The 17063-nt window shown below is 41.5% G+C and overlaps 1 protein-coding gene and 1 long non-coding RNA gene across 2 annotated transcripts; one reads left to right on the top strand and one right to left on the bottom strand.

The window, feature by feature from the left end:
* The first annotated feature begins 72 nt into the window (after positions 1 to 72).
* Positions 73 to 16666, top strand: fam78ab (family with sequence similarity 78 member Ab). Its single transcript, XM_088614705.1, has 2 exons — positions 73 to 2162; positions 10420 to 16666. The coding sequence occupies exons 1-2, from the start codon at positions 1840 to 1842 to the stop codon at positions 10943 to 10945; spliced, it is 849 nt and encodes a 282-aa protein (XP_088470831.1). The 5' UTR covers positions 73 to 1839; the 3' UTR covers positions 10946 to 16666.
* LOC148644167 (uncharacterized) lies at positions 3021 to 5481 on the bottom strand. Its single transcript, XR_015928805.1, has 2 exons — positions 4443 to 5481; positions 3021 to 3313 (listed from the first exon to the last, which is right to left on the bottom strand). It is a non-coding gene; the product is annotated as an uncharacterized LOC148644167 (long non-coding RNA).
* Positions 16667 to 17063: the final 397 nt, after the last annotated feature.

Below are 17063 nucleotides of genomic sequence, written 5' to 3' on the forward strand. Positions count from 1 at the left end.
CCAGAGTGCTCTCGACATCAAAGGGAAGTGTCGTCTCCAAGCCGTTCGGATAAAAGCGCTGCAGCCCGAGCCGCCGGGAGGCAGAGCTGCAGGAGGGGGCAGCGAGCGCTGGTCGTGCCGGGACGAGGGCAGGGGGGAAAAGGGGCTGTCCGGGATCCGTGTCCGGGATATCACTGGCAGGGACGCGGGGCGACAGGGGAGGCTGCTCTGCAGGATTCCATTTCCCCGCAAAAGTCCTCCTGTCAGCATTAGGGCTGGAGAAGACAAGTGCAGAGAAAGTTGACCTGGTTGCCTTTGGACGCTACAGCGCACATTGTGCGGCGAAATCAATTAGAGTTGATGACATCTCGACGGGACGCTGCAATATACTGTCAGGAGACACGGGGATTTTCAGCTGTACCTTGCGAAGGCTATGAGTACCATAGTACGAAAGCGGAGGAATTGATGTCCGTCAGACAATGCATTTGGCTGGAACAGTGCACGCTACTGTCTTTGATTCTAGCGCTACTATCTGAGAACAAAACACAGCCTGAAGTATCCGGCACGTGTCATGTCTCTTTTATTTCTAAGCGTCTGCGAATAGAGGTTTTGTGAAAAAAAGGGGGCAAAGCACCGAAAATATATATCTTTTCCTGTTATGGAATTTGAACGTAAACGATGCAGGACTAAACCGTTACATTGAGGATTACATTATTGTATAATGAATTCAGGCAACCCAAAAACCACCAACTGTCCTAGCCTGAGCTATTTTTTTCGCCGGGGTTTTTGACAATGCAAAGCAAATCCGAACTTTCTGTTAAATTCGAAGAGCGGGTATAATGTAATTTATTTTTGAGAATGTAATCTGCGATGCAATGACTTATACAATATGTAAGAGGTTTTGATATATTTTATATTATTTTCACAGCTATGTATATGTATGCAGGTTTATTTAAGCGATATTGCTTTAACCCTTGCAACGCTAAGTCTATTAATCTTAGCCTGAAGGCATGAGATGTCATCAGTCTAATTATTACATAATGAAGACGTGGATCAAAGTATTGATTCCGCTCTCTTTCACAAGCAGAAACATGCAAACGTAGCTCAAATCGCTTTCACATCCTCTCCCCCCGTCTTTTAAGGAAACTATATCGAAAGTAAGAAAAAAAAAACGGGCAGCCCGTATAAGGGTGCTGAAACTTGAGGTAGGAACTTCAAGCTCTTGGCGGAAAGATCGTTTATCAAACGACTACAGATTGCAAAGTTGCAGATAATCGACTTCAGTTTTATTTTATGCAACAGAGCATGTAGATCAGTCTAGCTCTGTCAATCACTATCACTTAGCAATTTTATTTTAATCCACCGGTACGTTAACGAAAGGCGTGACTGCAGCTCTCGGTGTAACTCTGTTGATTAAGGCACAGCGAACCCGAGCTCATCTGGGACATGCCTGCGGGCCTGCACAGAAACTACTGATCTCCGCTCTTCTCTGCGGCAATGGACGAAGGACGCTATAAGAAACGGAAACCTGCTTCAGAGAAGTAAACTAAGTTGTTTGTATTTTTCTAAGAAATGCCACTGATAACCAGAACATGAGTATTATTTTTACAAAAGCCGGACCTCCTCAGCCGCCCAGTAAATACCTACTGATTTAGCTCTTGTGCAGAGCGTGTGCACCAACCCGGGAGTGGATATTTGAAAAGATTGGTACAAATTTGAAACTGCAACAGGATATCTAACCACTGCGATCACGCTAGGCTACAGTATGTGCCATGAAGACCTTTTTTTAAAACAAAACTTTCCTTGAGTGGATACTAAAGCGAAACGCGAGGCTGAATCACTGTGAATATAATCTCTTCCATGCGCCTCTTGCCTCCAGAAAGCTGGACGTTCCTGTTAATTCTTGCGATAGTAAATGCAATGGGCTGTATCCAGAGTATCAGGTGTAAGCCCAAAAGTTTCCGAGAGAGCATCGCCGTTCTTGAAGTAAACTCCACCATAGACCCAAATCCCACCAGCATCGACGAGTCCTCTGGAGTGGTTCTGCGGTACAGAACCCCGCACTTCCGAGCTTCGGCCCGGGTACTGGTGCCGCCCATCGCTGCTAAGGAGACCTGGACCGTGGGCTGGATCCAAGCGTGCAACCACATGGAGTTTTACAATAAATACGGGAGTACAGGAATGTGAGTACCGCCTTAACACGCCAGCTGATGTTCACGCATTATCAGACTATCAGACTGCACAGTGCATTATCGGGACCATCTAGAAGAGACTCGTTTCTGTAAGAAATACATACATACTGTAGGCCGCGCTTTGATAATCAGGAGTGACTGCAGCCCCATAAAAGCACGTTTCTGTGCGACCTCTAAGAAAGGCTTTACTGCATAAAAACTCGAAATTGAAAATGCTCAGCTCAGGCTGCTGCATCTAAAAAAACCCGTTTAAGAATCTTTTGACATCCTATACAGCCTGTATGAATTAGTGAAAAGACGCAAATCAGATAACATTATTCCATGCCTTATTATATAAACAATTACAGTTATGTTGATTGAATGAAGACTGTATGGAGTGAAGTAAACGTTTATGCTTTATCTTACTTCAAACCCCCCTTACCCACTTTTGAAACTTCAGAAGTTTCTAGTTTCTGCACGGCGAGGGAGAAGGTCGCGCCCCGGTGTTCCTGTGTGGTTTGACAGTACGCGCAAGGAAGGTGCGTCGTGCAACAGAAGCGACCTTTAGGTTTATACCTAAACTTTGGAGTAGCAAGACCGGTGCTGTAAAAGCAAGCAGAACTGTTTTAAGACTGCTCAGCTACCAGTAAGTCTACAATATGAATATTTCATTTCAGTGCACATATTTCACTCAGCCTTAAAATCATAATTGTATTACTACCACTGCTAACGTACCGGCCGTCTCATAAATAATACTACTACCACGACTTCTGGTCCTCTCCTACTGCTGCTGCTTCACCCTACTGATAAAAAATATCAATGAAAACAGACATAGGAACAGTAGTTTTAATTTAACGCTGGCTTCAGAGCTTGAATTTATTTATTTATTTCAGGATGAATTAATTACATGGAGTTTGTCGCTGTTTTTCTGGCACATGGCGCGTTTTGAAGTAACATGTTCGCTGAAGAATGTGCGGTAATAATAACAACAGCAGAAGGTCTTTTTCCCTTTCTTGGAAATTGAGCCCCAACCTGTGAAGCGGCGTCGCCGGCGGTGTGCCCCTCTGAGAGAATGGGGTTATTTTCGGCCCGCCTGTGAGGTGCTAAATTCAGGATGTCAGCAGTCGTCGGCGCTGCAGAGGAAGGCCTGTACTTCGCGTTGCCTTTTAACAAGAAAGTAGATAACAAAAGCGTAAAAATTCCTTAATGGTTTTAGCTGGAGATTTACATAAGACAAGCTATGTTTTGGCACTGGTGGGGATTTTGTCAGTTTCAACATTTAAATGTGAATTTTAAGTACCTGATGAGTTTAATTTAGATTTAGAAAGGATTAACTAGGTGGACAGTGTGTTTAATAATAATCAGAGGTAGGTTTTGTTTCGTTGATTGGTTTTATTCATTAGTGCAAAAAATGACATAGGAACACACAAGTATGTCTGCAAAAGAATAAAATGTTCCGTATGATAAGACCTTTTCCTCAAGAGGCTGATTGGTCTTTCTGTGGTATGCTGTCCTCTATCATGTGCTACAGGGATGCCTTTGATCCCAACAGAATGAAGGAAATGAATCTGTATTGTGAAAGTCACTTATGGTTTATCTGAAAGGTCAGTTCAACAAATAAATTAATTCCTTAAATAAGCTATTATAGCCAACGTAACAAAAAATAAACTTAAATTATTCATTTCTGACACTTGCTATCTTTACCAATTTGTCAAAAAAAAACTCTTGGGAAGCAAGCTGAAGAGATTTCACCTTTCTGCTTTCTAGATGAATACTTTTAAGCAACAATTTTTTTCTCTTCCTTTCCACTGTGTTTGAGTTCTAGCTTGAACATACAGTACCAAGAGTATAAATCCAAACATTTCCCCTGGGCTTTATTCACATGGAGTAAAGGTTAACAGCACACCCCGAAATTTAGATGGCTGTTGCTGAAATGAGTCTTAAGGGGGTGACATCGCCATCCACAACAGGCCTAGTGTTACTGCGCAGTTATACTAGCAAACTCAGAGGAAGTTGCCATTGCATTGCAGTTAAAAGGTCATGTTGTGTAGTTGGGAAACAGGCTGCTTGTTGTGGTGTGGTATCCTTAACTTTCTGTACCAAGATAGGCCACAGAGCAGACATTTCAAGCCGCCTGCCTGTATCTGGCTCGTGGTTTGGACTCACGCCCTCAGAGAAGACGACAGGCTGAAAATACTGAGCCCAGAGGCTGAAATATTAATTGCTGACTAGCTGCTTTTACTCCTGTGATTGAGAGCTTGAAGGCTGGTGGTAGGCACGGTACTGTCTTACCTTCTGTTCTGAGGAAACTCAGAATGCCTTGTCAAGGGCATAATGATACAGGAGACCAATTGAAGCGCTTTTTATGAAGATTAACTGCTTCTCCCAACAGACCACTTTGGCCAATTGATTGTTAGGAGATGATGGAGTCTTCTGTGAAGAAATGAGAGAAATGTAAATGGCTCCAAAAAAAACTTTCTAAGTAATTTTTTAAGTAATGGCAATTCTAATTGGCTGAAATCACTCAAAGCATTAAAGTGCATGGGGAAAGCAAACGGCAGGAAACGTCGGGACTCCAGAGCTGCTTATTGAGTGAGGTCCTGTCTGGAGTACCTTCACGCATAAAGATTACAGGTCTGAATGCAGACTGTGCCACTCGATTTCACCAGATAATAACCTGAAAAGGAGACATCAGCCATAAAGGAAATGTGTTAGAATAGAGAGATAATTGTGAATATTGGTTTTCTTGTTTGGGACTAGAAGTACTACTGGCAAAACAACAACAACTGTATATTCTTAAAGGACTAGGGATTTCTAGGGGCCTATAATAAGTTAGTGGTTTCTAATATTCATGAGAATGACACTGCAGGGAGGTTCACTAGCTCAGGGAAATTCTGGATGAGTCAGTGGCAGAGCTGGTATGTGAGCTGGGAAACCCTTGTTGACCTCCTATTTACCTTAACCATTGCACAATCACAACTTGTTTAAACTCGGCTAAGTGGGGATTTTGTGTAGGGAATAGGAGAGCCTTGGGCTTGATTCCAGCATCAGGTGCCTTCTGTGTGGAGTCTGCATGGTGCATGCTGTATATTGGCTAGTTTTGTGCTGCTCCAGTTTTCTCCCATAGTCCACAGACATGATGCTGTCCAGATTAATTGGCGTCTCTAAGTCGTGCCACATGTGGGAGATCGGTGCCTCATCATGGCATGCACCCTGAGTCTGCCAGGTTAGACTGTGGCTCCCTGCTCATGATAAAACAGTTGTAGTTACAGAATATCTGGCAGAAAAGACACAGCCCAGCATTATTGACAGGTGTTTCAGTGACACTATCCAGAGTGCTTCACAGGTGTTCAGTGGGAAAGTGAGAAAGCCACTGTATCTACAAACCCCGAGCCTCTGAAACGCTGAACATGTTAGCTGTTCAGAAAGCAGTGATAGTTTGTCCTTTCATTTGTCCTGTTTACAGCGCCACAGAATTCAATGCCTCTTGTTTGACATGTTTTCATTCTCTGACGCTAAGATTTTCTGCTGATAACCAGTATTTGCAGTTATGGGACAGTCAGCCAGTCAACTTATAAGATATACTGTACAGTAAAATATATTATTCTTTTTTCCCTCTTGTAATTCTCCTGTGCCGGCAGAATTTGATCTTGTCAAGCAAGGCCTATGTACAAAAAGGTTGCACCCTATTTGGTCATCCGAGAGCTGCTTTCCTCCTTTGAGGTAGATTATTAATTATTAATTGGTGGCTGTGTGGGAGAAGAAAGGGTATGATGTTCAAGAGGGTTCTGTTAATGAGCAGGGGGATTGAACAAGTAACGTGGTGTGGGAAATACTCACTAGTTTGATCACTACTAGTTTTACTCGTTTTGTTTAAATAACCTGGAAAACAAACTAATTAGGCTACCCAGTTAGCCACACACAAATATACAGTATGTGGTACAGTATGTACTGTACATGATATACAGTATGTGGTATCAGAGTTGCTTTTCTGCATTTGCCTGTTTTGTGCATATACCTTTTTCAAGCCCCAGTGAGCCCTCTTTGCTGTTTATGCATTTCCTGGAATTGTTTCCTTTATGGCACAAAACAGCACACACCTCCCCTCGACTTGAAAGTCAAGCTTGTTAAGCCAGACTGCAGAAGGCCAGGGACGTTTCAGAGGAGTTCAGTTTATGAAATTTAAACGGGAATTAAAATGAATTATGGTTTTGAAGATTTGCTGTTGCAGTGTTTTTGTCCAGTGCCCCTACTGTAATTAAGTGTAGTGTATAAAAGCTATACAGCACATGTCATATACATTTTAATATGAACCCATTAAAGGTGCTTGTGGTGCAGTTCTGCTTTTGTTTTTTCTCGGGTAAATTTTAGCTCGGCAGTGTACTGTACAATTAATCCACTTCAAGTCCACTTGTCCAAGTGATGACTGTAGCAGCATGAAAAAGCAGCTCATTCAGAAATCACACCTGAAGAAGGCTCCACGGCCAAAATGTTGTGTTCTCTTTCTTCTTTTTTTCAGCATGGAATAAACCTATTACTTGTTCCTTTGCAGCCTACGCATGCTGACGCAGCTACCCACCTGAACTACTACTCATTCAGAAATTAGTCTGTGCGTGATTATATCAGAGCATAGCCATTTACGCTTCAGTATTAACTTATAATTACCCCTCTAAGAAGACTAATTAAGGAGATACAGAAGACCAGATTGCAAGTTTGAATTGGCAGAAATGCAGCTGAGAACAGAAATGTATAAATCTTTTAGTTCTGGTGGATCAGCAATTCAGGCTTCACCATGGTCCTCACGTCCTCACTCCTTGTTTATTATTTAACTTAGAGGCGCCGCTGTATGAAGTAGGTTTCTTTCTGAAACATCAAGGCACGTTCTCAGCGCAGTCTCCTGCTGAATGCATAATTCTCCTCTGCCTGCAAGCGTGCGGCTCACTGACCGGAGCTTGTGATTGAGCCTGTGAGCTCTGCAGCTGCTGGATCCATGTTTGTCTGTACCTGTATCTGACTTCGTCTGTGTAATAACACACCCACTGGGACTCAAACCAGGCTCTCTCCCTGGCTGATGTCCTCTCTCCGGGGGTGCCTGATCTGGAAAGATGTAGAATAGATTAAAAACAGTGTGGATGGGGGCTGCCTGGTGGTTTCTGAGGTTTTCTCCCTTTTCTATCAGCCTGCTAGGAGGGATATGAGCGAAAAAACAGGCAAGGTACATGCCAAGGAAAAGCAAACCAGTATAGGAGTTTTATTTTCATAGATGTTTCTGTCCAAAACCTACTTATAAAATGAAGACCAATCCCATACATTAAAAAGAAATGAACACATTCATTAAATTGTTCAATATAAAGTAGCTTTGAACTCCACTTCTAGCAAAGTTTTTGGTTTCACTTTTAGATCTTAGTTTGTGTAACTATCAGTATAATCAGCCCAAATAAAAGAGAGGTTTAATTAGCATTTAGCATGTTTATACTATGCAATATTTATACATATATACATATATATATAATGGAAATATAGAGTTGCATTTCTGCTTTCTAATATATTTTTACACACCTTATAAATAAAATGGCTGGATTTATTTGTATCTGTTTTATCTTTGAAAGCTTTTTTCCTCACTGACTTCCAGTATCTCTTGTTTTGCTCAAGAGCATCAGACATGGTATTTTATATCCTCAGTGAACTGTGTCTAAGTGATCACTAGCAGGTAGAAATCAATATCAATCCTGCTAGTGTGCTGTTATTTTCATAACTGTGCTGTTATTTCATCATTTATAGTTGCCTGTGAATGTTTGCCTTTATTTCAGTCATGATTTTTCTTCTTATCCAGACATCAGTCGAGGAATTAGCTACTTGAGCTGCATGACTGGAGCACATTCTGGCTGTATTTGAAGGAAAAATAACTCTGAACTCTGTAATGACTGCGAAGTGGACCTATCAGAACATGTTCCAAACTGTAAATGAGACAAATTTAGGGGGAAAAATAACATGAACGTTTGGTTTCTTAATCAAAACTAATTGCATTTGTCCTACGCCATGACACAGCCATGGTCAGCTAGAACGAGATGTTTGAAACTGCTCTAATGAGCTCAGCAATGGTTTCTGGATTAGTACCCAATGAAGGTTAGAGAATGGCTGTGGAGAAAGTGCCAAGGTCTAAATTAAAAAGCCTGGAACAATTCAAGATAGGGATATTCTCAGAAATGTCAAATTTCCCAGCAGAGTACCTGTTACCACGGTTCTTAATAGATTCAGCTCCAGTAGCCTGGACTCGAATTTCCCTCTGGAGAAACTCTTCTGTGTCTCTGAAATGAAGAGTGGCAGGGAAGTGATTGAGAGAAATGAGAAAGAAGGAGACAGAACTACAAAGAGATGCATACTTCATCTTCTTGTGCTTTTATGTGCCCGTAATAAAGAAGAAAACGCTGCATCTTACAGTACATATTCCATCAGTGCTTACTGTAAAGATATACACAAATGTGTTCTGCTGTACCGGAGTCTTTTCATGGCCAGGTTGCAGCTTAATCTTCTCTAAATAAATAGTCATGTACAATGTAGTCTGTCCATACTAACACTTCACATTGTATTTATAGGATTTGCTGACTCTTACATCTTGGTAGACAGTATAAAGACCCCCTTGTATTCAATATCCAAGTGCAGGGAACAAACATACTGTATTATTGTCAGAGCAGCACTTACTCAGTCCTGCAGTGTTTGATGCCAGTTAAGACAGGACCATTTGCCCAAGAGTCTGGACAGTGTCAGTTTGAGTGGGGGCAAACCCATTATCTGACTGTGACCAGGATTCCTCAAGGCGTGGTACATGACTGTCGGGGGTTTTGTTGCGTTTCAACCAGTCACGGTATTTTCAGCAGCGCCCCTGTGACTTGTGTCTGTGAACGTCCAGTATCTGTGAGATACTGACTCCACCGTGGTATCTGTGGGGCCTGTGAAGTGAAAAATGGCAGATGACTCTCACAAGCACAAGGAAGGGTTACTGGATTTTGTGTTTCCTGTGCTGGTTGGAGAGCTGCTTTAAACCCAAGCCCATTAAACTGTGGAGAATCTAAATTGGACGGGGTTATTTAAAAGAAAATAATTGGCAATTGAAATATTTTTTGTGGAAAAAATGAGTGGTCAGCATTACTGCATCGCAGCGCTGGGGCTCTGGGCTCAGTTCTTAGGGTGCCACGTACATGGAGTTGTATCTTCTCCCCATGTTCATGAGGGTTTCCTCCCACAGTCCACAGACATACTGGTGGATTAATTGCCGTCTGGGAAAACTGGCCCTGGTGTGAGAGTGTGTCTGCGTGATGGACTGGCGTCCCATCCAGGCCGTACCCTGCCCTGTCCCCTTTGCTCGCTGGGATGGGCTCTGGCTCCCCCGCTACCCTGAATTGGATAAAGTAGATGAATGATGGATTTACTTTTCAAAACCAGTTCATAGGTGCGTCTAAACAAATCTTACTACAACTGAGAGACTGGAACTGCAGGGTTTTCTGAACAGGATGCAGGCCTCATGTGGTACCAGTGCTATCCTTTGATGTTTATTTTTAACACAAACAGGTGCATGGGTTATAAAGAATGAGAATCAATTCTGTCAGAATTAAGATTAAGCCAGTATAGGTTAAACAGGTGAAATATTTTTTCTTGTTAGGTGGGAACACATTTTCCTGCTGGAAAATGTTCTTACTTAGTTCTAAATATGTACAGTGCTGTGCAAGAGCCTTGGATATTTTAGGCAAATTCGGGAATTAACATATGTTATAAGCATCACCAGTTGGCTCAAAGCCTCCATTAACGTTTTCAACCATTCTAATAATTTTGACTATTTTTCCTATAGTTTAGTTATTGTGCGAAAAAAAGTTTTTGATCAGTAAGTGTTCAGAATCTTCAATGATATGATCTCAGAAACTCAAGGTAATGATGAGCCAATAAGAAATGTTATAGCACCTAACCAATCACATTCACTAAACAGATCTATTTGACTCATTGTCAGGTGTTCCTTGTCAAGAATATCACTTATCCCCTGTCAGTAACAATGACAAGTCACATTTGTTCCCCTGAATATGTTGGTAATGCAAAAAATCTGCTTTTTGCACTACAGAATACAGAGCTGTCTAGATTGTTTGTTTCAAACAAAACTGCTGTAGAAGCCACTACAGACTTGTTTTACTATAAAGAGAGGAAACTGTCAAAACTAGCACTGTTGCAGTGTTGTTACGTGTGGATGCGCTGATTTATTAATTGGTGCGTTTTGTTTTAGGTCTAGCTGGGAGCTCCCTGATTTAAGGGATGGTAAAATGCAAGCAATAAGTGACTCTGATGGGGTGAACTACCCCTGGTACGGCAATACGACGGAGACCTGCACCATCGTCGGCCCCACCAAGAAGGACACGAAGTTCACGGTCAGAATGAACGACAACTTCTACCCCAGCGTGACCTGGGGTGTGCCTGTGAGCGACAGCAACCTGCCCCAGCTGACCAGCATCCGCAGGGACCAGAGCTTCATCACCTGGCTGGTGGCCATCAACCAGGCCAGCGGGGAGACCGTCGTTCTGCAGACCATCAAGTGGAGGATGCAGCTGCACATCGAGATCGACCCCGGCAAGCCCCTGGGCCAGCGTGCCAAACTGCTGGAGCCCACCGCCCAGGAGCAGCCCCAGGTCCTGGCCAGGAACGAGCCCATCCCGCCCAACGCCATGGTGAAGCCCAATGCCAACGACGCGCAGGTCCTGATGTGGAGGCCAAAAACCGGGGAGCCTGTGGTTGTTATACCTCCGAAATACTGACCCGCCTGGCACGGGGGGGGCGGCTTTTCTTCCTTCATCTTTTTTTACATCAAAAACAATGAGTAAAAGATATAACAAGACACCCCCAAGTGGCAAAGCTATGGACGTCTCCTGGACTAAACAAGTGCAACCATTCTACCTTTAAACTGGGTCGGGTATCACTGTGCTAAATGAAATCATTGCAAAAACAGCTAGAAGTTTTTTTTTTTTGCTTGGCATTTTTTGAACATTATACGAGAATGCATATGTGTATATACAAATATACACATATACTCACATGCACATACCTTTTTTAAACTTTTTTTCTGGGATAGGAAGGGTGGGGGGGGATTACAGAATTTTTTCATACAGAAAAAAAAATGTATATTTGCTCCAAAGCTGGAGGGGGGAGGAACAAAGAGAAAAACGTTGTTTTGCATAAAGGAACATGCAATACTTTTTTAAAGTGCGAGACGTCAAATCCATGCTGCCTTACGTTTGCATTGCTTTTCATTGCGGACTTTTGCCTTAAACGCTGTCTGATGCACTGTCCATCCCAGAGTGACTCTGGGAGGGGGTCTGGCAAGACCCTCACCCAATCAACATGCCCTCTCTCCTGGCGAGCCGGCAGCTACCCCCAGAAAAAACAAGTGAATAAACAAAGTTGTTTGAAGAAATATTTAGGAACTTTTGGTACAGCTTGGAAATGTCATGTTTTCAAAATCTGATTATCAGATCAGGAAGCTCTGCACAGCTAACACAGCGACACTCCGGTCTTACAAGAGTGAATATTTTTGTCATTCAGTGTTCGAGAAAACCTGGAAGAATGTAACAAACTGTCAGAAAAAAGAACCCCTAGTTAGGCTGTCACAGTTAGAAGCTCACAGAAACCTGTGACCTGAGTATTTACGCTATGCAGTAATTTTGTGGACGTACAGTACCTAAAAGAACCAGAAACTCCAATTGTACTGTGATATTCTCTCCTGCCACTACATCTGCAAACAGATCTTTCAGAGCCAATAATGTCGCTGGCACTGAGTCAATGAAATTATTAATAAGCCATCATGACAGAATGGTAGCCCGGAGAGTAACATCACATTTAAAAATGTAGGTGTGGAGGTATATTCCCTAAGGACCATTGGAGTACTACCTTGATCTGTTTCTGAGATTGATCATTTCAGAGCTGCATACCACTGAAAGACTGGTAGACTGCTGGTAGGTCCAACAGTCTGTGATACAAACTTGCTCATAAATAAAATACAACTAGAGCACAGTTAAAAGTGCATCTTACCACTACTGTTCATGTTGAGTGCATTTTGCAACAGGTCTGCTGTAGGCAAGGTGTGAAACACTGGGGGACAGACCCTAGTTACACCCCCCCAGACCTCCATCGTGCCAGTTTGCAACAGGAGGAACAGTATTCTGTCGCCAGTTCTCTTCAGGAGAGCAAAAGTGATGAGAGAGACGGTGTTGATCTAAAGGATGGCTTTAATTTGGTGAAGTTTGTAAGCTAACAGAATAAAACTGCCAGGTTCCTCGAAGGCACATCACACACGCTTACCTTAAAAAAATTGAAAAAACGAACCTTAAAAAGATGACTACTTCTGAAACTGTGTAATAAGCTGTGATTCATGTCCTGTGAAAGAACAGGGTACATTAATCAAACAGAAAACAGCAACAGTACTGAGATGGACTTAGGATGGTCCAGAGTTAGAGCGTGGTACATTTGATTTAATTAGAAACTAAACTGTGGAAGAGGCAAACCCCAGGTTGAAAAGGAGCATCCTGTAAACCTAAATAGAGTGGGATCAAATAAATTCCTTCCCATACTGCTGTTTCTTTTGTAATTTCCCTTCCATACGTCACCTCTCAGGAGGGGGCAGAGCAAAAGTGTTATTAGAAGCCCCTCTGCAATTCTGAAACATTTGTTAATTACAATACCAGCAGCTCATTCGGCCTGTGTCTGGGTGTTTGTCACACACTCCCACCCTCAGGCTTTGCTAACAAATGGAAGTATAAACTTGAGAGAATTATACAGGAGAACATGGAAACGTTATTTGTCCTGCACCAGCAATCGAGGAGCTCCAGCTCTGCACTAGATGAAGTGTTACTCACTAGTGTTAAAAACTGGTGAGGAAAGTTTCATAAACCAAAGCTTGCAAAATCATCTGAGCCTCGTCATTTCAAAATGCACACAAACCAGGGGGGTGCTTGTCAGTGTGGAGCTGGGGGTTGAAGTTGAGTGCATTGCCATTGATATTGCATATCATTACAGATGGTGTTGGATTGCATGCACAAACTCAGGCTTGTAGAGAACAGAGTGCCCCAGCAGTAAAGCCCTCAAACCAAGTTGCACTTCAAATTAGAGAGGGAGGAGAGGTCACACGTTAATAATAGGCATGTGATCAGGCTGTGGTCACACTAGTGGGTGAGTTACAGCCAGGTCCTGCGGTACGATATGCTTTTTGTCTCCTCTGCCACTCCCTCCTGACTGCAGCCCAGGATCTCAATTAGTAATGAATGTGCTCATGGCAGAGGGATACCATATCTTTAAATCATGTGCTTCACAATGAATCTGCTGTCTCATCCCTAAACTGCAATATACTATAGAATGTGGTAAATATTCGCTCGGGTCTGCTGGCTTCTTACTGGGTTAGAATGGAGAATATGCAGCATGACAAAACACTGAGAAAGAGGTCAGTTTGAGTCTTTGAATGGTTGTTTGTGGTACTCAAGGCTGAAGAGAATGATTTCCCTAGAGAAATTAATTGATATTTTGCAGAAATACCAACTCAAAGCAAATAGAGAATATTTCTGTCATTTTAACACCATTACCAATTTGTCTGGTTTGTAAAGTAAAACCTGCACGGTGATTCACTAGCTAATCACTAGTGAAGTCAGCACTTGAAGTTTTCTTTTGTCCAAGTTACAATTAAATTTTTGTACAATTGTTATACAATTAAATTATTGTATTTACTATATGTGGTCTATATATTGATCATATTCAGTGTTCACACTAAAGAAGCATTCCTACTTAGGAAGCCCCCCTTTGTAAGAACAGGTGTCCCCCCAGATAGAGTTATAGGGGTGTCATTTTCCTTTAAAAAAAAATTCTTCCCTGAAAGAACCCCTTCCCCATCTCTGGAACAATGATGTCATGACACACCCTTCATCCCGGGCCTATGTTAACTTGAAGGCTCAAGCAATTAATTAAAGGCAATTTGAGTGCTGGCCATATGTAGCCACTGAGTGTGCTGATGTGGGTATGTGGTATATTTGGCTCTCAATTGGGAATGCCCTCAAAAAAATTCAGGGGAATGCCCTGAACAAATTCCAGATGAACAGCATACTCTCCATTGTTGCATTCGATTATTATGGAGACTGATGATGACCGATCATTATTTTTTAATCAGGCAGGCAGATGCAGTTTAGGGGTGTTTAGAGTGTCATCTTACCATCTAATTTTTGCTCTTCGGAAAGGATCTGTATTTTTACAGGTTTAATGATTAAGGGAAAAAAAACTAATGAACCTAAATTTGAGAGCTGCTGGATAATTCTGTGTGTTCTTTGCTTTTCTGTCCACTGCAGAAAACCTGATCTTTAAAGTCAGTAGGTTTTTCAATTAGATACTGAAAGTGCTGTCGTTCCCACTTACAATCACAGTCATGAATTAATGTAACAGGCTAGGCTCTGTGACACCTAATTTAAAACTTTTCGTTCTTTATGTGCTTTCAGAAATAGTTGCTCTGTAGGTATTAAAATACAAAATTGTCAAAATCCATCTCTTCAAAAATTGCCTGCAGGTGCTAGTTCAATATACCATTCACGGTACAAAGTACTGTTATCCAAAACGATATCATGGAATATTTAACAGAACATTAGTCATAAACTCCATGATGCTCCATTTTGAGAATTGAGACCTTAAAGAGCAAGTACTGTATCTGGTTTCCGAACAATCTAGTGTGACACAAGTAACATTTATCGCCATAGTTGACATCCCTCCATTAAATATGGAAATATTTATCTCAGTCCATTGTGAAGATGTGAGATCAAGCAGTCTGTGACATTTTGCAGACAAAAAATCAAAAATACAAAATGTACTTCTCTCATCCTGTTTCTTATAATAACATTAGTTGTACAGATAATACTAGCTCAGAAATACAGGATATAATAATTACCATATTCCAAAACCAATGAGAAACTAAAGGGACAATTTTATGTTCACTGTAGAAAAACCAATACATTGAAGAACATTAGAAGAAAATAGAGTGAAAGGGAATACTAGACTTTATTGTAAAAATAATTGTCAAGAAATTCACTTTTGAAAAAATAGCTGCAGTCCTGTTACATAAAACAACTGATATTTATGGAGAAGTGTCATGCTGTGGTCCTTTACAGTGTAATGGGTACAAGGAATTGATTTCTAATGATCAGCAGTTTTATGAGCCTCTGAAATCTTTCATTTACGCAATATTTTAAAAATAATCTCATCCTTGTAGGAGAAACCAGGTCATTATCTTCATTTGGATTTCATTGTTGATGTTCTTTCGAAACAGTTCAGTTGGATAGTTTTTAATATCTTGGGAGTGGCAGGCTTCTGAATGTTGAAGACGGACAGTCGGTGTCCGTTTTAGCATTACTGACAACTTGTGTCTGGTGAAGACCAGCTCCCACAGAGGGAATCTAATACAGAATCTTAAAGTGATTCAGTCTAACAGGTGCTGTGGTGTCACTTTCAGGAATTTCAGGCCACCTGCAATCTTTTATTTGAAGATTACAGAATACTGCTGCAGTGGCCTGCCTTCTGGAGAGGTGCCACTGCTGCTGGCTTGCCTTGTTGCACAACCGTTCAGATCCAGTACCCTGCTTCACAGCCTTCTGGTTGCTTTTAGGCTTTTAGCACCATGTTGTGAGAACACTTGACCTTAAAGGATTATCAGTCTGAATGCAGGTGCCTAAGTGTTCTATAAAGAGTGTTGTGCAATGGATCTCATTACTGACACATGGCCACTGCTCCTTTTCGCTGCCACCCTGTGAAGCTGTGATCCGCAGTGATTCTAGAGAGAGCGGCATTCTGTCCTCAAGTCCTGCCGCGTCAAGCTGTACAGTAACTCTGAAGACTGGCTTTGCGTCTAGTCACGAGAAACAAATTTGGACACTTACAGGAAACATGATTGATAAGAATTCTGTGAAACTGTTGTGAGGTACGAGATTTTTTCATTGCACGGTTCCGAGAAAGATGCTGATTTTCTTTTTTTTATTTGACAGAGTGTCCCTCTCTCTTTTCATTATTCTTGACATGACAAACTCAAGAGCTGTCCATGATGTATCTCAGCCACCTTGTGGTGGTAGTTTGCTTTCTATAATTCTTTGCTGACCATTGTAAGAGTTACTTGTGAAAGACGTTTTTTATTTCTTAAAATGTCCTCATGGTGTTGTAACCAGGCACTGCACTGGTGTTATAACAGAGAACACTGAAATTGAATATGCAGGCCCATTGGAAAGAAAAGGGTTAATAGAAGTGGGATAGTTCTTAGGTTTCAGACGATTCCTCTGCTAATTTATATTGCAGCAAAAAAATACTGATCATTTACATATATACTTGACAATGGGACATCACTGGAAAATATTGGAAACTGTGAAAATGCACAATGTTAAACATAAACTTAAGAACAAATCTGAGAAAAAGAAATAGAGAAATGTTGTTTTTGATGAATAAAGAAAATGTGCGAAAGCAGTAAATGTGTTTAATTGCACTCTTGGCACAGCAGGTACACCGAATACTGCACAACAGCAGGGTCTGGACTTTCATTTCCATCTGTTACCCTGGGCATGAGGGAGCCAGGACATTCAGTAGGAGAAGGATTTTGTGTCATTATTGGAAGACTTTCTACAGGCCTTTTTTCCCCAAATTGGAAATTCTGTGGTTGTTATTCACAATTTTACTTGGTTTTGAAGTACTAAGGGATTCAAGTTTTGGACACTTCATAGAGCACATTGCACAGTAATTATTACCACAATATAATTATTTCTGTAAGTGTTCCATTCTCATTTGGCTCACCTTGTGTGTACCCTCCTTATTAATTCTGTTAAATTATTGAAATTAATTTAATTTAATCAAGCCTTTACTGCGCTTTGT

The sequence above is a fragment of the Lepisosteus platostomus genome, chromosome 21, assembly GCF_059453375.1.
Source record: "Lepisosteus platostomus isolate fLepPlt1 chromosome 21, fLepPlt1.hap1, whole genome shotgun sequence".
NCBI classification, from domain to species: domain Eukaryota; kingdom Metazoa; phylum Chordata; class Actinopteri; order Semionotiformes; family Lepisosteidae; genus Lepisosteus; species Lepisosteus platostomus.

Excerpts from the sequence above, each read along its gene's own strand:
- fam78ab (XM_088614705.1), top strand. The coding sequence starts at position 1,840 with ATGCGCCTCTTGCCTCCAGAAAGCTGGACGTTCCTGTTAATTCTTGCG. Across the intron at positions 2,163-10,419 it reads AAATACGGGAGTACAGGAAT|GTCTAGCTGGGAGCTCCCTG; the intron begins GTGAGTACCGCC and ends GTTTTGTTTTAG.